The 23,525-nt window shown below is 46.0% G+C and overlaps 1 protein-coding gene across 6 annotated transcripts in view; it reads left to right on the top strand.

The window, feature by feature from the left end:
• Positions 1-10,720: 10,720 nt before the first annotated feature.
• Positions 10,721-23,525, top strand: part of UNC5D (unc-5 netrin receptor D) — a 420,790-nt gene continuing 407,985 nt past the window's right edge. For all 6 annotated transcript variants that reach the window (XM_053269389.1, XM_053269395.1, XM_053269393.1 and 3 more), the window contains exon 1: positions 10,721-10,963. In XM_053269389.1, coding sequence (XP_053125364.1) covers positions 10,870-10,963 — 94 coding nt within the window. In that variant the 5' untranslated portion in view covers positions 10,721-10,869. The remainder of the gene's footprint in view (positions 10,964-23,525) is intronic.

Here is a 23,525-nt window from a genome sequence, read left to right as displayed (position 1 = left end):
AACGTGGGTGGGTATAGAATTCCAATTTGTACCATGAAATAAAAAAGCGGCATGGAAATTATAATTTCAAAATATCCTCTCTGCCTGTCAGAAGGGGGGTAGGATATTTTTCCCTTCAAAATGCTCTGAAATCTTAGTCCCTTTTCCCCAGCCTTAATGAAATGTTAAAGATTTTACCTTTCTCTAACCGCTAGGGTGCTGTCTGATTTGAACATGAATTAGCAGAGTTCACATTTGGAGCCTCCGATTGGTGTTCAAATTCCCAGATTTCATTGTTGATGTAAATCCAAACACTTTTGCATTCTCCCTTTTATCACATTAACTTTGCCTTATGGTGTTTGTCAATTGTAGGCAGTGTAAACACACAGGGAAACACTGCAAGCAGTTGTGTTGCAATTCATCTTGGGTTAATCAGCTTGAAAATAATATAGCTTTTCATCTCATCAAAAGTGATGGCTTGTGACTGCCCATATGGTGACTTTAACTTTGCATGAGTGATGTGGAGTCATTTAGAACTTAGTTCTTTAAAAGAAAATAAGTCAACCCATATTTTCACCATCACAGGCGATGTTAGATCTGTATCTTTACATAAAAGCTTTTGCATCTGTTTTGATGACTATGAAGCATAATAGCACAGAAGCCTAAGAGCTGCATTTCATCTTCATACAATATCAAGAAAAATGGGGTGGGGGGACTGCCTAGAATTTTAGCCTGGCTTAAAAAAAGGGTTTCTGTGCATTGAAAAGATCTGGCATGCGATACAGATCAAAAGTAAACAGGCTTTGTTGACTCTTGATGATGAAAGATGGGGGGAACATGGTTTCATGGCACTACTTGTCAATCTTCTTGGGCTCAAATTAGACATTATGGCAAGAGAGCTTCATGTTTAAAACAGAATCTGTTCTAATCATATAAAAAGAGGAGGAGAGTCTGATTTTCTTCTCAGCAAAAGGCCATGTGGGTGAGAAGTAGGCAGGGGGTTCTGTACAACTTCTATCCTGAAACCCTTCTTCTGAAGCACTTTTCTCCAAGGCAAACTCATGCATCCAAGCTCAACAAAGGAGAAAATTGCCAGGTTGGGTGGGAAGCGATTATAGGAGCATCTAGTTCTGTATTGTCTGACTCTATCTAGTTCTGTATTGTCTACGCTGACTGGCAGTGGTTCTCCAAAGTTTGAGGCAGGAGTCTTTCCTAACTCTACTTGGAGGTGCCAGGGATTGAACCTGGGACCTTCTGTATGCAAAACAGATGTTCCACACTGAGCTAAAGCCCCATCACCAATTATGAGGAAGTAAGTTATTCCAACACTTCAGAAACTCCTTAAAAGTAACCAAAGGCCTGATTAAACAGATGGGTTTTAAGAGTGTTCTTTAAAACGGTCAAGGATATCATAGCCCTTCTTTCAGAAGGAAGTGTGTTCCAGAACCTCAGGGATGCCATAGAGAAAGCCTGGCCATGAGTTGCCACCAGATGAGCGGGCAACCTGTGGCAACCATAGGCTGACCTTCCCAGATGATCTTAGTAAGCAGTAGGCCTCATGGAGAAGAAGGTGTTCTCTTAAATACCCTGTGCCCAAGCCATTTAGGGATTTAAAGGTGATTCCTAGCACTTCATATTTCATCCGGAACATTATCAGCAGCCAGCGTCGTTCTTTTAAAATAGGAGTAATATTCGAAATTATTGACGCTTTTGAACTTTGGTGCTGTATGTGACTTTTGAGGATACCATGGACTTCCAGGAAAACAGACAAATGGATCATAGAATAAATCAATCCAGAAATTTCATTTGAGGCACAAATGACCAGGCTCAAACTATCATACTTTGGACACATGCGAAAACCCAGCTCCCTTGAGAAGTCCATAATGCTGGGAAAAGTTGAAGGAAAGAGAAGAAGAGGATGACCAGCAGCAAGGTGGATGGACTCGATTACGACAGCAATGAATGCACCACTGAAAGATCTTAAAGGCCAAGTTGAAGACAGATCATCCTGGAGAGAATCTATCTATGTGGTCGCTAAGAGTCAACGCCAACTTGATGGCACTTAATCAATCAATCAATCAATCAATTATTTAATTTTATTTAATTATCATTAATTTTTATACTGTCTTTCATTAAAACAACCCTGACTCTTCAGGTTATCCTGGAGACCAGCCTGGATAATTTTGCCCCAATTGCAGTTTCTGGACAACATACAAAGGCAGTGTAACACAGAACACACTACAGTGGTCAACATACATACTGCTGAATTAAGTTTGCTCTCTTCCAGAAATGGATACAGTTGGCACATCAGTCAAAGCTGATATAAAGCATTCTGGGCCACTGCCTCAGTCTGAGATACAAGAAAGAAGTTTGGGTCAAGAAGTTTGGGTCAAGCAGCATATCTGTTCCTTTAAACACTTGAGTCTTCTGCCATCATATCTTATTTGGCAAAGGCAAAGCCCTTGAGCAGAGAGATAACTCATTAGCATGAAAAGGCTAATGGACATGCCCAGAGGTGCTTGCAAACAATTCTTGTAGATGTTTTGCTCTAAGATCAAGAATAAGTAAAACAAATGAGCAAAAATCCTTGCAATGTATGACTCAGCCACTTCATGTCTTCATAATATTTTCCTTCTAGCTGGAATGCAGAGAGCAGACTTGGAACATACATCTTGAAACCCTTTACATGTAATGGCTACTGTTTTCTACATCTTCCCTCACCACTACTGGTTTACCTGTCTCTTCCATCTCCCTTCATCGCTAGTACCTTGAGTGTAGGGTGCTTGGTACCTTGACTGACATGCTGGTGAACTCCAGGGCAACCAATCAGTACACCAGGTGGGTGGGACCTTGAGAGAAGTTGTGGGGAACTCTGGAAACAAGAAGGGCAGTCTTTGGAGAGAAGCATGTGCAAAAAGGCTTAGTGAGGGGCCTTAGTGAGGAGTTTGGTCCCTCATGATCAAAGCCAGCATGAAGGTTGCTCTAATAAAATAACTCTGCAGATCCTTGAAAGACAGGAGGGCAGGAAGCTTGAATTCTCATCTAGAGTTTGGTGAGTTCAAGGAAAGGAAGCCTGGGCTTTGGTTTCAGGAAAATTAATTTAGGGAAACATTTGTTTAGTCAGACTTTGCATTAGAAGTTATATTTCTTTGGTGTGTGTGCTTTTGTATATTCCTGGTATTGTTTTAATTTAGTTTACCTGCAACATAATTGAAATAAGAAACACTAGCCTACGCCCATCCTACCTAGGGCATTGCAAAAGACTCTGTAAACATTTAAACATGCCTAAGACAACCTATTTCTGTAATCTACTAAATATTAACTGTTTCTAAGAAAGGTAGAAAGCCTCAGAAAGAAGCAGTCTGCAGTTCTTAAATAAAACTGTGTTTTTAAGTCTTTTCTTTTTACAAGCCTCTCCGAGTTGGTTCTTAACTCAGGGAAAGATGGCCCAAAGGGGGACCTCACTGGTGCAATTATGTCCTCAAATGGTCAGAAGATATCCATTTTCTCAACATGTGTAGGCTTGCACGTGGAAGGTTTTTGTACTTATCCAATAGCAAAATAAAGAGAGTTTTCCCTGGAATTCCGCCCCAAGCCCAGGGAAGTTTAAGCTCTGTCTATATAACAGGTGGTGGTGGCAGCCTTTGAACCTACCAATAATACAAGATAGTTTTAGGAGACGCCTAGCCAAGTAGCTCAGAAGGGATGATTCAGCATTTCTTTCCCTCACATAAGCTTGCTCTGAGACAAAGAGCCGGGTCTCTCGATCCGTGAGAACTGGTTTCTTCAGGTGAGCGGGGAGAGCGGACTAAGCCTGCTCTCCCCACTCACAAGCAGAGCGGGAGCACTGGGCGGCTGGATCGGCCTCCCACATGATTGCTGGCTCTACAGATTGACAGAACCGGCGGGGGCTGGGGAGCTTGGGGGCCACGCAGCCCCTGCAAGCCCCAGTATGCCCTGCACGAGCACACAGGGCATACTGGGGAGACCCCTGAGCTGGGAGGCAGCTTTTCACCTCCTGGCCGGGGGTCTGCTCGTGAGTAGGTGCGCTGCGAAGGTGCACCGCGGCTACTCACGAATGTAAAAAGCAGGTTTGTGGAGCGCTCGCTCCGCAAACCTGCTTTTTACCAGGGGTTCCAGAGCAGGTTACCCGCTCTAGAACCACCGGGCTCGCAGCTGAGCTGGACTAGAACTGGGGAGACCCGAGTTCAAATCCCCATTGAGCCATGAGACTAGCTGGGTGACTCAGGGCCAGTCACTTCTCTCTCAGCCTAACCTACTTCACAGGGTTGTTTTGAGGAGAAACTCAAGTATGTAGTACACCGCTCTGGGCAAATGTAATAATAATAATGATAATAATAATAATAGGCTCCATCGGCAGTCTTCTCTTCCTCCTCCAAAAAGCACTTTGCACACACTCAGACATACCAGTTCTTCAGTATTGGTGATGAAATGCCTCTATTAATGTGTCTATGATAGGATGCCTAATTATTCAATCTTAAGTGATGTAGCCGGGGTTGCCTTGAAAGTGGAAGCATTCTTCTGTACTTCATCGGTTTCTCGCAAAATGTTCCATGTTAATAGTGCTTCCCAGTGCATTGATTAAAGTCGCCAGCTGTTACTCTTTTTTCTCCCCTTCAGTGGTTGTTTCCTCTTCCTTCCCCTGCCATAACTATATGAATAACAAGGAACTTGGTACTTTGATGTCCTCGATAAAATATTCACTCAGAGACCGATCCAAGAGTGCATAATTAGGTGGACTCACTGCAAATCTAGTTGAGTATGTAGATCTGGAGAGAGAAAGTGCTGCAAAGTCAGGACCCCAAGGCTCTGAAGGAAAAATTCTCTGCACCATCTCTCTTCCTTCCTTTTTGTGCTGACATGTAATATCCTGCTGCAAAGTTGCTTCCTTATGTAGGCAATTGGCTAGAAGTGGTGATGTGCCCATGTCTATTATAAAGTGCTTGAGGTGAGTTTTTACATTTTATCCATCTGCCTCAGCAATACAAAGTTTTAGCAGGGCTGGCTCTTGGCCTGTTCCTCAGTGCTTTGGAATCCACTTGTGCGAGAGGCAGCCTGTGCTCCTTGCAGGGAGCAGAGGTCACATTTTTATCGCTGGCAAATCACTCCTGCTGCGCGCCTCCTGCAAAGTATTAGGCACACAATGGGGAAGGGAGGGAAAGAAGAATGTCTAACATCCAAACGAGTTGGATGTTATATCATAACATAGGAAGCTGCCTTCTACCGAGTCAGACCATAGGTCCATCTCGCTCAGTATTGCCTACCAAGACTGGCAGCGGCTTCTCCAAGGTTGCAGGCCCTTGGAGTCTCTCTCAGCCCTATCTTGGAGATGCTGCCAGGGAGGGAACTTGGAACTGCCTGCATGCAAGCATGAAGGTGCTCATCCCAGAGCGGACCAACTATTGGAATGGCTGGCTACCTGCTCTTACCAGGAACCACTGGGAAGTGATAGTGGAGCACAGAAATGCATGGTTCTGTAGGAAGCCAACTTCTGTTGAATCAGACCATTGGTCCATCTAGGAACATAAGAACATAGGAAGCTGCCATATATGGAGTCAGACCATAGGTCCATTCTAGCTCAATATTGTCTCCATAGACTGGCAGCGGCTTTTCCAAAGTTGCAGGCAGAAGTCTCTCAGCCTTATCTAGAGATATTGTATTGTAGGATTTATATACCGTCTTTCATTAAAAACAATCTCAAGGTGGAGATGACAGGGATGGAACTTGGAACCTCCTTTTCCCAGAGTAGCAACCCCTAAGGGGAATGTCTTGTAGTGCTCACTTGTAGTCTCCCATCCAAATGCAAACCAGGGTGGACCCTGCTTGGCTAAGGGACAATACATGCTTGGTATCACAAGACCAGCTCTCCTTCCACCAACACCAGGTTTTATTTATTTATTTTATTTATAGACCGCCCCATCCAAAGGCACTGGGCTGTGGACAACAAGTTTTAAAAGACATAAAAACAAGTACCATTTAAAACACACTGCTTAAAACAATATACAGTAGTCTTTTTTAAAAACAAAACAAAACACACAATTCAAAACCAATGAAAATACCCCCAAACAATGGAAAAACCTTCACAGGCCAGGCCCAAACAAGTAAGTTTTTAGGGCTCTCTTAAAGGCCAACAGTGGCACTAAACTGCGGATATCTGCCAAGGGTGCATTCCATAGGCCAGGGGCAAGTACAGAGAAGGCCCAGTTCCAAGTCGTCACCAGATGTACTGGTGATAACTGGAGATGGACCTCTCCAGGTGACCTCAATGTGCGATGGGGATCCTACAGAAGAAGGCATGCTCTAAGGTTGCCCAGACCCAAGCTTTTCAGGGCTTTAAAGGTAATAACCAACACTTTGTATTTTGCATGGAAACATATCGGCAGCCAGTGCAACTGTTTTAAAACATGCATAATATGATCTCTCTGGGTTACCCCAGAGACCAGTCTGGCTGCCGCATTTTGAACTGAAGTTTCCGAACAACATACAAAGGCAGCCCCATGTAGAGTGCATTGCAATAGTCAATCCTGGAGGTTACCTGCTGATTATACACACACACACACACACACACACACACACACACACACACACACACAGCTCAACTGCACATGCAGATAAATTGCATGGTACAGTGTTCATGGAACTGCAGATGGGTAATTGCATCCTTTATTGCTTCACCGTGTATAAAAACTAGGGCTGTCACCTGATGGAAGAAATGGGGGGATGCGGCCATAGCTCAGTGGCAGAGCATCTGCCCAGCATGCAGAGGCTCCAGGTTCAATCCCAAGGTAGAGCTGATAAAATTTCTTTCCTGAAGCCCTGAAGAGCAGCTGTCAGTCAGAGCAGGCCAAATTGAGCTCAATGGATTCAATAGATGGAAGCTTCTTATAGTGCTAATGGAATTTTCTTTCTTAAGAGGAGGAAAATGTGTGGTTGGGCAATTTGGATTGGGGCCAAAGAATGAAAATCTTCTACCTTCTACAGCAGTTATGATCTGGGTTGTGTGGCCCTTTGTGCTTTTTATTTAGAAGGGGGGGAAACAGAACAGGGGAAAAAAAAACCCTAACAAATTGCAGGGTCAACAGACACAATGTTTATACTGACCCTTACTGTATTTGGGAATATATCCCAAGGAAACTCAACAAAAATTAGGGCTAGTTCAGACATGTAGGCACATCACTTAATTACTTTGACTGGCAGCCACATGTGCAAACAGACTCCATGTCATGACACCAGTCTGGTCAATGTGGAAGATTCAAGGGATGAGACAGAGTCGGAAGCCCCCATGACTGAGATTCTGGATGCCCCCTTCCAATAGGGCCCTTTGCACTGGAGCAACCAGGAAAGGAGAGCTAGTCTTGTGGTAGCAAGCATGACTTGTCCCGTTAGCTAAGCAGGGTCCACCCTGGTTGCATATAAATGGGAGACCAGACATGTGAGCACTGCAAGATATTCCCCTTAGGGGATGGAGCCACTCTGGGAAGAGCATAAGGTTTCATGTTCCCTCCCTGGCTTCTCCAAGATAGGGCTAAGAGAGACTCCTGCCTGAAACTTTGGAGAAGCCACTGCCAGTCTGTGAAGACAATACTGAGCTAGATAGACCAATGGTCTGGCTCAGTATATGGCAGCTTCCTGTGTTCCTATCTTGTCCCAGAATCCCCTCCATGACTTGAAGATATAGCTCTGCTCTTGCCTTACAACCTGGAGTTGTCCCTTTAGGAGCAGAGCCCCAGCCCCACCCCCACCCCCCATCAGCTTCTGCAAGATTGGGCAATGCTCCTCTTACAAGCCTTTCTCCAGAGAAAGGGTGGAGCTAAGCACTCTAACTAGCCAGCAACCTACACACACTGGCAGTAGATTCCACCATTGGTCCTGCTTAGTGGTCACTTTGATGGTGCTTACTTGGTGCTGTCTGAGGTCCTGAATAATTACTTTATTCTTGCTCTTCCTTGGAACTGTCCATGTTCTGAATTCTCCTGCGTCTCATGCCTCACCTGAAGCCTGGGCTTGACCAATGGCTCTGGTTAGGATCTAGGCTGCCTATTTCAGTGGGAAACATTTATGCATATTTTGTGTCTTTACGATTAGCCTAACTTGTGTGTTAAACATTTTATTCATCATTTTTATACTACCTGATAACATCAAGTTACACCATCCCTAGGCAGTGTATAAACCCTAAAATTTCACAAAATACAATATAAACAATCTAGTAAAATAACAAATTAAACTGTTTAAAAAGTACATTCTGTACTTAGACTTTCTAAGTATATTCTGTCCTTAGACTTTCCTCTATGTCCTCAAGTGCTATTTTTTTTTTAAAAAATGACAGATTCTCCTTTGGTCTCTGTCTTCATCACCCGTATAATTTTTAGAAAAATGCTGGGAGTTAAGAAGCCTGCTGGCTAAGCCATAACATTCGTTGGGGCTATTCTCACGATTAGCAAAAATTGGGCTAGGAGAGCCTAGCCCGATTTTTGCTAATCGTGAGAACCACCAGGCTCGGCTGCGAGCCCGGTGGTTCTTGAGTGGGTAACCCGCTCCTGTAGCCCTCCCCATAGCCTGGGTTTGCGGAGTGAGTGCTCTGCAAACCTGGGCTATCTGATCGTGAGTAGCCGCGATGTGGCTCTGCACTGCGGCTACTTGCAAGTAGACCCCTGGAGGGGAGACAAAAAGCCATCTCCCAGCTCCGGGAGTCTCGCCAGTATGCCCTGCGCACTCATGCAGGACATACTGAGGCTTCTGGGCGCCACATGGCCCCTGAGCTCCCCAGCCGCCGCCAGCTCCATCATGGAGCCGAAAATTGTGTGGGCGGCCGATCCAGCCGCCCAGGACTCCCTCTGCGCTCTGATCGCGAGACCCGGTCCAGTATCTATTCACTGTCAAAGTATAAGAGACATAACACAAGTCTTTTCCTGGGCCAAAATGGTTATGAATCCTGGCTATTCATCCCCTACAAAGCAGAACGCGTTAATAGTGCAGGATAATTGCATCATGTTTTAGCAGTGGGAATTAATGATAGGAGGTATTCTTCTGATTTCGAGGAATCTCTCTCCAGCTTTTGCAAATGTAATACCTCAGCATTTGGGAAGTGACACCTTCCAGCGGGCAGAATGGGGATGGGGAGAGAAATAGAATTGGAGAAATAGAGTTGTTGTCTGAAGCAACCGCAGATGAAGGTGCTCTCTAGTTACTTGATGAAAGATTATTAGGGGCTGAACAGAACAGAAGTGCTGAAGGAATTTACCTCCACTGTGCTCTGCTTGAAGAGTCTAAGATGCAACAAATATTACAAAGACACTTCCCTGGAACTCCTCAGTGCTCACAGGGGTAGGTGCATGGGTGGAAAAAACCCACCAATTACATTGCAGACTTTTGAATCTTTCAGTTTTCTCTGTATCAGGCATAACAGAAAGGAAGCAAACATCCAGGTGTTGTTTAATGCAAGCTGGCATCTAGCTGGGGGAAAAAAAAAAATCAACTCTGCAACATTTTCAGACTTTGCAATGAAAATGTCCTCTCAGTCTCAGACCTGAACTTCGGTGCCTTTCACACAGCCATGAGACACACTTTTCTGTTATATGATCCCAGTGACTGTGAATGACACACAGCCATATGACCAGGGCAGATCATGTGGGTTTTCTATGTGATTAGCACTTCATGCATAGAAGGATGCTGATATACATGGAAGAAGAGTTTCCCTATGTAGTTACGACATCCAGTCAAAGTTTGCTTGCAGCTGTGCATGTGATGTGTCTGCCTTTCTTGGGTGCTAAGCACCCTGATTCAGCACATCACACACCTAAAGGTAAAGCGTGCCATCAGGTCGATTTCAACTCCTGACGCCCACAGAGCCCTGTGGTTTTCTTTGGTAGAATACAAGAGGGGTTGACCATTGCCTCCTCCCACACAGTGTGAGATTATGCCTTTCAGCAGCTTCCTATATCGCTGTTGTAACAAGAATGGGAAACATACCAGAGGGAATTTGAACTGGCAACCGCTGGTTGGCTAATCAAGTCATTTCCCCACTGTGCCATTAGGTGGCTAGAGTAGTAAAAATCACCAAAATAGTAATTAGCGAGATTAAAAAAATAGTAAGAGTTATCAAATTAGTTTTTTTTTTACAAAGAAAAGAAGCGAAAACAGGAGACCACAAAAGGGAAAGGGACTACCCAAAGATTTAAAAAAAGTTACCAAATGGTAGCAAAAACTACCAGAAAAGTAAGGAGTGAAATTAGCTTGAAAAAATGGAAGAGGAAAGAAGTTAAAATAGGAGACCACCAAAAGGAAAGGAAGGGGAGCACCAAAGTTGAAACGAGCCAAGCTCAAGGTCGACTAGGTCTCCGGAGCGCGCCCCGGAATCCGCTTTCAGCCCCCGCAGAAAGCTGGGGGGAGAGTAGCCTGCCATCCCCACTCCTTTAGCAGCGTGCTGCGGCTGGCTGTTGCGACGCCTTGAGCGGCCAGGCGATCGGTTTCCAGGCCGGCTTGGAGAAGCTAAGCGCCGGGGACGGCCGACCACCCCACCACGGCAAGGAGTGCGCCACGAAGCGCGGGGAAGCCCAGCAACCCCGTTCTGCTTCTTTTCCCCCCCACGCTAGTCTCCAGCTGGCAGAGCTCTGGCCTGGCCCGCCAGCCCCACCCCGCCCATTCGGCCGCTGGCCCCGCCCAGCCCTCGCCTAATTGGCTGCCGGGGAGGAGGGGGGTCTCATTGGGATGCAGGCGCGCGGCTGCTCGCCTTAGTCTGGTGCTGGGTGGCGGGCGAGGCGCTCCTGCCGCTGCGGTTGGCGGGCATCGCGCGCCCCGCTTGGTTTCCCGGAGTAGTCGGCGGGTCGGACGGAGTTTAGCCCCCGCTCCCAGGCCTCGGGATCGCGCGGCATGGGGCCCGGAGGCGGTCGAAGGAGCTCGCCGCTGCCGCTCTGCTGGCTGGGGCTGCTGCTGGGACTGCGTGGCGGGGCAGGAGCTCTGCGAGGTGAGCGCGATCCCCTCGCCTCGGTGGGCAAGACGGGAGCTGAGGCGGCTGGCGGCGGCGGCTGCTTCTGCATTGGGGGGCGGGGGAGGGGGGGGGCTCGGCTGGCAAGTTTGCAACAGCCCAGCGGGTTCTGATGCAGTCCACAGGTTGTATGGCTCCATCGCAGGGGGCTGGACTCTCCTTGGGGGCTGCGGAGGTGGGTGGGTGGGTGGGGGGAGACTGCTGCAGTGCCCGCTCGCCAGAATCCCTCCATCCTCTCCCCCTCGTCCTCCCCCCCCCCGCCCCCGTGAAGGGGAGGCACGGCGTGTCCCGGCTGGTTTTGCTGCGGATGGGGGCCTATCGGTTCAATTGGGCTGCTGTGGGGAGCTGGCTCGGTTCTGGAGCCTGGATGCTCTTGGAGGCATGCGGACTCTGGGGTGGGGGGCTGCTGGGGGAACGCTTTTCTACAGGGCAGAGGTGTGGCCCCTGTGTGGGTCTGTGTCCTCTTGCTTGGGGGTTGAGGACATCTGTTTGGAGGGCCGGGGTGGGTTGTGGGGGGGTGTTCAGCAGGATGCCCTCGGCAGCTTTGATTTATCCACAGCCCTGGTGCAGCAGCTCGATCTCTCATACTTGACAAAGTGTTTGAAGCTGCAGTCCTATATAGCTCATTTACCCGGAAGCAAGCCCCGTTGCTCGCTGCCTGGAGCCGCCATCCTCTGCACACTTGCAATAGGAGTCAACCCCCCCCCCCGCCACCTAGCCACAGTGGGGCTCCCTTCTGAATGAACAGCCATGGGGCTGCACGTCTGGAGCGGCTTATTTTCTTGTGTCAGTTGATTTCCTCTTCTCTGGGGATGTGGATGCTGCCAGCTCTGAGATGCTACAGCCGCTGGTGGCAAAGGTCTCCTCATTCACAAGGGCCGCAAGCTTTTGGACCTTGGAGTAGAGTTCTTCCAAACTACTGGGCTTAGAGTGTGTGTGTGTGTGTCCACACGCACACGTGCCCTGCCGCCTTGAAGGCAGCTGGCTGTTGCTGGCTAGCTCCATTTTATGTCGTTACACTTGATATTGGGTAACTGATGAATAAACCTGTCAGCGTTGCTTCAGACTTGGGAGGAATCAAACTTCATACTTCTGGAGCAAAGCAGGGCAGCCCATTGTGTTGAAAAGTCTGGGCAGCCCCTTTCGTCAGGATCTTGTGTGCAGAAGCCTCCACCCTTGCTTGCACCTGTAAAACAATTGGTGTTTTGGGCTGGTAAAATTGTTGTTGATGACACAGACCCCCCACCCACCAGTTTTGCCCATGGGTCCTCAGTGAGTTCAGGAATGCACGGACAGCCTGCAAAATAAAATCTCCAGCAGGTAGCTAATTATACAAGCCTTGCTCTCCTCTCGTAACTCTAGCTGTTCACCTTCTGCACCCCCCCCCACCCGTGCTTTTCTCTTAATAAAATCCACTAGTTTGTCTGGCCGAAGGATGGGGTTGCTTTCCTGGAGGCATCGGGGATCTCTTTGTCTAATTACAGCTGAGCTGTTATTTTTAGGTGTCTTGGACAGCAGCTCGACTGCATGAGAAGTGAACTTGAATGAGCAGAGGCCAATTTCCCCTTCCCCCTCTTCACCCAATAGGAAAGTTGTTTATAATGGGCTTGCAGGAAATAGCCCCGTGTTTCAAATATATTGCAAAGCAAGAGACGTGTGTGGGAGGGGGAGGTCTAAGGAGTCTGACCCTGCACTGCTCAGCAGGAACACTTGGGTATATGAATGCATCAGGATGAGCCGTAATAGGCATCTGAAATCTCTCCCCCCTCCACCCAGAGTACAGAGTAATGCTGCACCTCTCTGCCCGCTTTTCGAAGCTCCTTAATTGCAGTTTACCACCATGCCGGATGTTTGGATACCTTATTGCTGTGGAATTGTGTTTAGACATTACTGTGAGAGAAGATAGCAGGGTATTTTTAGCTCTGTTGCAGCCTTTCCCTCTCATTTTTGATGCTGCATAGTGTTTAGATGTTGCTGTAGCCGGAACATTTAACCCAAGCCACTGACCCATTGAGCTATACGATTACAGTTTATGAAGTTGTCTTGGAGCCACCTTGAAGAGAAATTGTATTGCAAACAGAGTTCTTTATGGAGGGCAGAGGGGTGTGTGTGTGTGTGTGTGTGTGTGTGTGTGTGTACGTGTACACATACGTTCAAGGGTGGCAAATGAAATCATTTGTCTGTTTGAATGTATGTGTACAAAACTTCTGCCTCCTCTCTTCCATAAACCTTTTATAGGCAATTTAGAATCCATTGTGAAAAATAGAGCCCTGGAATTTACTAATTTGATCTGAGGATAGTTAACCTCTTGATGCAGAGAAAATTGTAACTTTGATGAGCTACGTATGAAACAGCAAGGTTCTCTGGCAATGTGAACATTTACCTTCTTTTCCTTTTCTTCTCACTGTGCTTGATATTGTGTGCTGTGGGTGTTTTTGAGAGTATTTTTTATCCTAAGTAGCGTTACAGTGTTGAGTTGATGGATCAGTTGATTTTAAAAGCTAATTCACAATATAAGGGAATAATATACACAAAGGTGAATTCATAAAATGTTAGTCAAATTAATTGATTTAAAATCCTGTTGATTAATAAGGTGTCACCTTATAGGGGGGCATTTATTTTGAATACAAGTAGTCTTTCATTACCCCACCTGGAACTTTTCCCCACCCTTTCTTGACACTCAAGAGAGTAACAGAGAGGAAGAAGTGTTAAGAATAGCAGTGGCTGAATGGAGCATCAGTGGCAGGACCAAGCAAAAGGCAGAAGCATCCTCTTTCCCAAAGTACTCTGCAAATATGAACAAATTACTTTGCTCAAGGTCCTGGTTGTAGAATTTTACAGCAGAATACATGTTCCAGTACTGTGTTCCTGTGATTTTTCTTTTGTAATGTGGTTTTGGTGAGACCCAGCTTCCTAGGAATTTGGAGTGATGTCTACTTAATATTGTTATATAAAGGGAAACAATGCCATCCATAAAGACCTATCATGCAAACCTGTGTATGTTTGTTTGGGAGTGTGTTTCCTTAAATAAGGAATTCACATTCTGCCTATCCACAGAATGCTCAAGGTGGCTTGGGCGCCTCTGTTGTGCAGGGTTTATGCCCAGAAAAGTGTGGATAGGATTGTGGCCAATGGAAAAGAGAGGCTGTGACTTTATAAGAACGGCCTACTATGGTTTATTTTGGTGATGGGAAAGCTGACCCATCAGTTCAAAGTGAGCAGAGGTCAAGCTTGTCCAACTGATTTCTTAACGATTCGCTTGTCTGCCTTGGAATATGCTGAGGCCCCTAGTGCTGTCTATGCTAGCTCCAGTAAATACTGTTTAGATATACACTTAGTGAAGTATTATAAGAGCTATTTTGGTATGGCCTTGAACTCTTTTCTTTGAATGGCTTAAGTGACCCCCGGAGAACTTGGGTCCCCACATGTTGTTGAACTACAACTCCCATCTTTCCCAGCCACAGTGTCCAAAGACCATTATGGCTGGGGATGATAGGAGTTGTAGTCCAACATTATCTGGGGAGTGAAGCTTGAGAACCCCTGACTTAAGTGTGTGTGTTTGATTTGTGGAGTGCTTTATGGGAGTTTTATTTTCTTTTGATAACTTACTTGAATATTCAAGGACATATTTCCTTCTTTGTGGTTTAGTCCATGTGACGGTGTGAAAAAGAAGAGGAAGAATAAATATCATAATGGCTAGTTCATGTCTTAAAAACAATGCCTGTATTCCCACCCCACCCCCATGGGACTATTGTTATTTGTCTGCAGATCTAATAAATGGCTTAACAATTGTATCATTAATCAGCTAAGATTTGTCTACTCTGGTGAGGGCCCTTGTTCTAAGTAATAGCTAAAAACAGTTTCTCTGGCTTTGCAGTTGTTTTATACGCAACACTGTCTGGTATCCCTTTGCATGGCTTCTGATTTATGATGATAATGCACAACCCAACACACTCATTTTGTGGTGTATGTGAGGGTCTGTGAGGTCAGACAGGTGCAATTTCCTTTATCTCTCTAAAGTTCTGATTAAATTATGCCAAGGGTCGAGGCATAGCTATTTAGCATTTCTATCACAGTTTGTCAGAAGTACTCCATGGCTTCTATTCTGCTTGTCCATGCAATAATTTTGTGCGGTTGGCAACTTTTGCTCCCATATTAGAGAATTAGGATGGAGAGATAGTGGCTTATCTAGAGCCATCCTGTGGAATGATGAGTAGCCACTCATTTAGCTGGTCAAATCAATGCATTTGATAGAGTGATTGGGAGGCATTGGCTTGGTGGTGCCTGCACTAGGAAACGTTACACATTGGACCCAGGTTTCCTCCAGAGTTGTTTTGTGGGTAAGGGTGCTGGGAAAGTTGCTGAGATTTAGGTTCAAATCGTAGCTTAACTATGGAATTTCTGGTAGGCTTCATTATGTCACTTTCATTCAAGCTTAGTTCTTCTGTATTAAATAGGGGGGAAAGGACAAAACAGCTAAACACTGCAGAGATGTTTGCAATTTCAAGTTTATAAACAGGATTAATTATAAGGTTTTACTCACTATGAAGGTTCAGGGACAATCCTTGTTGCTAGAGTTTGTATCAGGGTGGACAGAGAGAATTTTTTCTCCCTCTCTCAACACCAAAACTAGGGGTCAACCCACGAAACTGAAGGTCGGGAAATTTAGGACTGACAGGAGGAAGTACTTTTTCACATAGTGCATAGCTAATCTATGGAATTATTTGTCATGGGATGTGGTGATGACCACCAGCTTGGATGCCTTTAAATGGGGCTTAGACAAATTTATGGTGGACAGGTCTATCAATGGCTGCTGTCTGGTGGCTGTTGGCCACCTCCAGCCTAAGAGGCAGGATGCCTCTCAATACCGGTTGCAGGGGAGCAACAGCAGGAGAGAGGGCATGCATTATACCTCTTGCCTGTGGACTTATCAAAGGCATCTGGTGGGCCACTGTGTGAGACAGGATGCTGGCCTAAATAGGCCTTGGGCCTGATCCAGCAGGGCTGTTCTTATGTTCATATGTAAGTTTGCATGTGTTCAATATGCTGATTGGTTTGCATTTAATGAGCAATATTCAGACTTGTTAGTCATAAGCACCATTGAAATCCATGAGACAAGTTAATCATAACTAATTTCAGCCCCATTAATTCCAATGAGACTTAGTTGTGCCTAAAAAAAAAAAATCTAAATGTTGCTCATTATCTCTTGATGCAGGTGAGTTTTAATTAACTGTGGTTACTAGGGATGTGCATGAAATGGATCTTGCGTTTTGTTTTGGGCTTGAAACAAAATGCAGACAGCTGAAACATGGTTGACCCAGATGTTTCAGTGGAACAAACCTCGAAACATTTCAAGTATTTTGGCCAAAAGGAACAATGCAGAAATGTGAAACTTCCCATTATTCCCCATGGGTAGCCCCTAGGGATACCAAAGTGGGTTGGGTTGTAGGGCATGAAAGATGCTACCTACCAGCCAACCCACTAAAGAAATGGGCAAGCAGGTGATTTTTAACACATTTTTAACCTTTCCCCCAAACCCACATAGAATTGCAAGCCAATCGGAAGCTAGTGCCAAAAACCCAATCAGCAAGGGAAAAACAGGCCTCAAGATGTTGAAATGTTTTGAATTGAAACTAGGTTGTTCCGAGGTTGTTTCGAGCTTGAGACACTCAAAATGACCTGTTTTGAGTTGAAACCTTTTGATGTTGAAACGTTTTGCTAGTGGTTACTTTGCTTAAACCTAAGACAAAACAAACCAGGCTTTCTCTGTGGCTGCCCCAGGACTTTGGAATATGCTCCCTGCTGAAATAAGAGCATCTCCTTCTCTGTTTTCAGGAAGACCCTCAAGACTTTCCTGTTCTCGCAAGCTTTTAATTTAAATTTTAATAATTGTTTTCATTGGGTTTTATGTATTTTAACCTGTGATTTTTAATGTTGGGATTTGTACACCGCCTAGAGATTTACATATCAGGTGCTGTAAAAATATGATAAATAAATAAATAAATAAATAAATAAATAAATAAATAAATAAATAAAAGGCACTGGATTGGAAACCATGGTTACTTTTCTTAAATCCAGGTGACATGCTGGATTGCAAATCAATCTTTTCCTATTAATATTTTCCATGTAATTTTTCCGAAACACCCCTGCTTTGGTGTATGGACTTGCTTTAATAATATGGGAAATATTATGAGAAAAATGACATATCAGAAGATGATAGGAAGCCACATGCCAAGTTGATAAAAAGAAACCAAGAGTCACAAGCTTGTCACTCTTAGAAGCTATTCTCATGAGCGAGCAAACTGGGTCCAGCCCAGTTTTGCTCGCTTGTGAGAATCACCAGGCTCGAGGGCAAGTCGCATGGTGGCATGCCCACCTAAGTAGCCACCCCCTTAAATGAGGTGACTGGAGTGAGCATTCTGTTAACCTTATTTTCCAGATCGTGTGTCCTCCGTGGCTGCTTGCGGCTGCAGTGGACATACATGGGGAGCAAGAGGAGAGAGGAGGGTCCCGGAAATGCACCACACACTCTCATGGTGCATTACTGGGGCTTGGGGGGGGCACCGTGTGATGGCGCTTCCCTTCAGCTGACCCCCAGAGATGCCAGGTGACGTGCGGACAGACGAGAGCCGCTGCTCGTCTGGGCAGGTGATCTGCCCACCCAGCGATGGGTAAGTGATCATCTGTAGGGAGCGTGGGTCTAACCCCACAGACCTCCTTTTGGCACTTCGCACTGTTCATGTGAATCGCCTCTTTAAACTTAGAAGTGAGGTGTATCATAGGGTTGCCACTGAAACCACATCCAGTTCTCTCTCCTCCCCACAGTGTTTCATGGGGGAAATGTCACCTTGCCTTTTCCATGCTAAATATGACAGGGAGAGATGGGGGAATTGGATGCTGGGTGGTGGTTTTGATTTGCAAGCACATTATCCATATCATTCCGCTTCTGCCCAAAGTTCTGTTCTGTTACCTTCTGAACAGGAATCTGCTCCTAACAGTTCTAATCTTGGTAACTTTCCCCATCATTCCCCCCAAACTTCCGGAGTGGTTAGATAGTGGTGTTGGATAAGGGCCGTAAGAGACTCATGGACCCAGATGGGAAAGGATCATAGCTCAGTGGAGGAGCATCTGCTTTGCATGCAGAAGGTCCCAAATTCAATCTTTGCGATCTCCAGGTAGGGATAGGAAAGACTCCTGCCTGATAGCTTAGAGAAGCCACTCCCAGTCAATGTAGACAATCCTGAGCTAGATCAGGCTTCCCCAACCTGCGCCCCTCCAGATGTTGCTGAACTAAAATTTCCATCATCCCAGCTACAACAAGTTGTAGCTGGGGGCGATGGGAATTGTAGTTTGAACTACAATTCCCATCTGAACTACAATTCCCGTCATCCTGATGGAACTACAATTCCCATCTGAACTACAATTCCCATCATCCTGATGGAACTACAATTCCCATCTGAACTACAATTCCCATCATCCCAGCTACAACAAGTTGTAGCCGGGGGCGATGGGAATTGTAGTTTGGCAACATCTGGAGGGCCCTAGGTTGGGGAAGCCTGAGTTAGATGAAATAATGATCTGACTCTGTATCCGGCAACTTGCTACATTGCCTGTTACAGAAACGGCAGCTATGTCCTATATCCAGGCAATATAGACATCAAATACCGACCCTTTTTGTGAATGGAAATTGCAAACGTTTAGTGCTCCAGAGGTGCCTTTGCTTTTCTGCCTTTTGAGATGCCGTTCCCTGTAATATGTTACTTCAGACAATCCATTACATTTAAAATTGCACGGGGTGATAACCTTAGCGCAGTGCCCAGTCCTTTCCTGCCATTTCTGGGCTCTAAGGCATTGATGTATGGCAGTGCTTGCTGGATTATCTACAAGCCGCCGATCGGTTACACTTGAGGCTGCACCTTGTTGTATAACTCCAAAACAGGTTCACCTTTCTACGGAATGCGAAGGCGAGGATCTCTTTACTGCAGACACACAAGCCCTCTTCAGACATTATAAATCATGAGCAGTGCTGATGCCTATAGCGGGAAAAAGGGGGAGGAAGTCCCGCCTCTGACTGTCACTCCCCCCCCCCCAAACATACTTAAGTTTCTTTTTCACAACAACCCTGTGAAGTAGGTTAGGCTGAGAGCGAAGTGACTGGCCCAGAGTCACCCAGCAAGTCTCATGGCTGAATGGGAATTTGAACTTGAGTCTCCCTGGTCCTAGTCCAGCACTCTAACCACTGCACCACACTGGCTGCAGTGCCTTTTACAGCACAGTGCCATAAGCATGTTTGTCGGGGCGTGGGGTGAGTGACAGTGGGGAGGTGGGACTTCCCCGTTTCCCTGCTCTAGGTATGAGTGCTGCTCACGATCTATAACATCTGAAGAGGTCTACAGAGACATATATAAGAGTGAGAAACGACTGTGGGTATTGTGAAGGATTGTTGGACCTCGGCTGAGTAAATAAACTCTCGTCTCTTACTCCTGGTTCCTCAGTACAGCCCTTGTCTCATTTCTAAGCCTGTAGCAGTAGCAGGCTTGGCTGTGTGCGTTTTGAGGATGCTTTAAAATTTATTTTCTGTAGCCATGGGGGGGACTACTCATCTGGACTTTTTTCTTTTCAATAACATTTCCCTCTTACAGGGTTTCACAGCAGGCAACAGGTTCCATACTTCCTGATGCAATCACCTTCTGCCTGTGCCTGTAAAAACCCCTCGTGTTTGTTATGAGCAATAGAGCATCTATAACGTTTGTTGTGGTAACCAGGAAGATCCTGGCGGGGGGAGAACGATATTGCATCCCAAGGATGTCTACTAAAATCTACTGTCTCCCCCCCCCCCCCAATTCATATAGCAGAGGTGAAGGTAAATTCACCAATACAGGACTTGCTATTTGTTTATTTACTTGCTATACATATAAGTTGCTCTTTTGGCAATACACTCCCATATGATACCAAATGGAGGGGAGAGGAGAATAAGCAAACTCAGCTACTACCATGGCCCCTTCATGAAATATTTCTGGGAGGGGAGGGGCCGACCAACTGCCCCAGTTAGGGCTACCCTATGAGAAAGACAGGCCTTCTGTAAAATTAATGCACAGAAGAAGGAATTGCGGTAGGTACAGTCAGCCCCTGCTAACTGAGCAAAGAGATACCTTTCGAAGTGGCGATTCTCTTACATATAGCAGGGGGAGAGCAACTGGCCCTATCCAACCCCAGCATAGCTTCCCTCCAGTGGCTGTTGCTGGTATTTGCCTTATGTTTCTTTTTTGATTGCGAGCTATTTGGGGACATGCGGCCATCTTTACTAATTATGTATTTTTCTGTGTAAACCGCTTTGAGAACTTTGGTTGAAGAGCATTGTATAAATATTCGTCATAGTGGTATTATGCGGGGGGGAAGTTCCCTCTTTTGAGTATATCTCAAAAGGTACATGAGAACTGTCCTCTCTATTTCCAGCTGAACTGAGGAAGAGGTTCCTTTCCTTCTGAGGCACTTAGGCATAATGGCAGCTACCATAATGGTAGTTCTAGGAAGGAAGGCATATAGAAACCGTTGGTCCCAGCCAAGACAATGAAGAGGGCATTTCCATCTCACCTGTCCCTCGGATACAGCCAGGTGGCTGTAAGTGATCCTGTCAAGTCTTTGAGATAGGCCTTAGGTCCTGATTGGAATCCTCCCTGTCATCTAAGTTCAGGTGGGTGATGGCCAGAAAGGGGGCCTTTTCACTTGTGGCTTCCTGCCTGTGGAACTCACTGCCCGAAGAAGTGGGTGTTAACACTATTTATATATTCTCTTTTGGTAAAGGTAAGGTAAAGGGTGCCGTTGAGTCAGTGTCGACTCCTGGTGACCACAGAGCCCTGTGGTTGTCTTTGGTAGAATACAGGAGGGGTTTACCATTGCCTCCTGCCATGCAGTATGAGACGATGATGCCTTTCAGCATCCTCCTATATCACTGTTGCCCGATATAGGTGTTTCCCATAGTCTGGGAAACATACCAGTTGGGATTCAAACTAGCAACCTCTTACTCCCTAGGCAAGTTACTTCCCCCATGCACCATTAGGTGGTACCAAGTGAAAATGGTCCGTTCCTCCCCAACGTGTCTGGGGGACGGACTCTTTGCCCTGGCCCTACAAGGGCATGAGGCATGCTTCGGCCGATCAGTGAGAGTTTAACGTTCTTCTTTCATGGCAGGTCCCTGGGCATCCTGTTACAAGGCCAGGGTCCTCATCGTGGGCCACTCCCTAGTTTCCTGGCTGCAGCTGAGGGCGTGTGAGACAGAATTTAGGCAGGTTCAGTGCAGTTTCTGGGGCAATGGATTTCTGATGACCACCTTTCAGGCATGCTCATTGCCAGTCTCTAGAGGCTTTCTGGCTCAGGGAGCGCTGGTTGTTGGCTTACTCCAACCTGCTGGGAGACAACTCTAAATCCTCTAAGTCTTTCTGGCTTGAGGATGGTGAGTCCTGCAGCAGGTGGACTAAGATGGGCAGCAGTTGGTCTTGGACCTGATGCTTCCTTGAGTGGAGATGGTTCACCCTAGGTGTTAGGCTAGTTGGCTCACGCAGAAGCACCGAGCTTTGTGAGCCACATTGTGGGGGTGGAGCACCAATCCTCTCTCTGTCCTTGTTTATTAAAATTAATAAAGTTGTGTCCCTATTTTACTCCACATTCACGTCTTGTGTCTTTGCTGTCTGGGTGCAATGTCTTTCTTTGACCAGGCTCTTTAAGGTGATGTGGCTTTATCTTAGGACAGGGGTAGGCAACCTTGACTCTCCAGATGTTCTATCCCCTGCCATGATAAGAACATAGGAAACTCCCATATATTGAGTCAGACGCTTGGTCCATCTTGTTTAATATTCCCTCACCAGATGGGCAATGGCTTCTTCCAGGTTGCATCCCGTAGTTCTCTCAGCCCTTTCTTGGAGATGCCGGGGAGGGAACTTGGATGCTTCTGCATGCTCTGCTTCCCAGAGCAGCCCTATCCTCTGTCTTAAATTGCTCACATATAATCTCACATTCAAATGCAACCAGGGCAGACCCTGCTTAGCAAAGCGGACAATTAATGCTTGCTACAGCCACCTGATGGCACAGTGAGGAAATGACTTGATTAGCAAGCCAGAGGTTGCCGTTTCGAATCCCCACTGGTATGTTTCCCAAACTATGGGAAACTATGGGAAATATCTATATCAGGCACCCATACACCTGCATTGGGCACCTATATCAAGTCGACACCGACTCGACGGCACACTTTACTTTACCAGAAGACCAGCTGATAAATTGTTGTAGTTCAACAACAGAGAGCCAGGTTGCCTATCCCTTCCTTAGCATTTTAACTGCTTTTCTGCTCTCTTCCAATTTATTTCTTGTTTTGTTTTGCTATCCGTAAGTTTCACTCAGAGACGCTTACAAGAAGTGTGTCGTCTTATTCCATTCCCCTGGTGAAAACAGCTCAGAGATGGGCTGAAGCCCTCTGGGAAATTTCACTTGTGTTACAGAAACTTATTTGACTTCTCTTGGAAATTCTCAGATGTTTCTGAGAAACGTTGAAATTCACTTGGGATTTTACTTTTTTGAAATGTGTCAACACTAAAAGATCACAAAGGAGGAGAAGATCAAAAGGAAGGACAGTTGGTCTTGTGATAGCAAGCATGGGTGGTCCTCTTTGCTAAGCAGGGTCCACCCTTGTTTGCATTTGAATGGGAGACTACATATGAATACTGTAGGATTTTCCACTTAGGGGGATGGGGCCACTCTGGGAAGAGCACTTACATGCAGAAGGTCCCAGGTTCCCTTTCTGACATTTCCAGATACAGCCGGAAGAGATTCCTGCCTGCATCCTTGGAGAAGCTGCTGCCAGTCTGTGTAGACCAGGGATTCTCAACGTTGTGTCCCCAGATGTTTTTGGACTTCAACTTCCATAATCCCCAGCCCAGTGGCCTTCAGTTGGGGAGTATGGGAGTTGAAGTCCAATAACATCTGGGAACCCAATGTTGAGAATCCTTGGTGCAGACAATCCTGAGCTAGATTGACCACTGGTCTGACTCAGTATAAGGCAGCTTCCTGTGTTCCTAATTGCACAGAAATAGAAGCTCAGGCTTTACGTGGTGAAATGAGCCCTTTGTGCCATGAGCATCAGGATCCTCCATGATGCCACTTTTTCAAATGAATTTCCAAGAAACATAATGTCGATGACTAATATGTTTCTTCGCAAACTGCCTCGCACCAGCAGAAACACTATGGCATTGTACACTAAGATGGAAAATTACTTGTGGTACAAGGGTTCCCTTGAGGAAACTGGATGCTATCTTTTCCTTCTGTATTTTTAGTCCTGCTTGCTGAGAAAAAACTCTCTGAGTTTGGGAGCAGAATCTTAACACCAGAGGCTGATGTACTTGCCGCTTTGCACGCTGTCACTGCATTTAGTGGAGCAGATGGTTGGATTCATTTATAGCAAAGAGGAATGTATTTTATTTTCTATTTGTACTTTTAAAGGGCTTTAAGTATCTGCTGTATGGTGCCGTGTTGCCTTACTTGGTATTGACTG

Source organism: Hemicordylus capensis, chromosome 8, assembly GCF_027244095.1.
Source record: "Hemicordylus capensis ecotype Gifberg chromosome 8, rHemCap1.1.pri, whole genome shotgun sequence".
In the NCBI taxonomy this organism is placed as follows: Eukaryota; Metazoa; Chordata; class Lepidosauria; order Squamata; family Cordylidae; genus Hemicordylus; species Hemicordylus capensis.
This window is presented reverse-complemented; position numbering and strand designations above follow the sequence as displayed.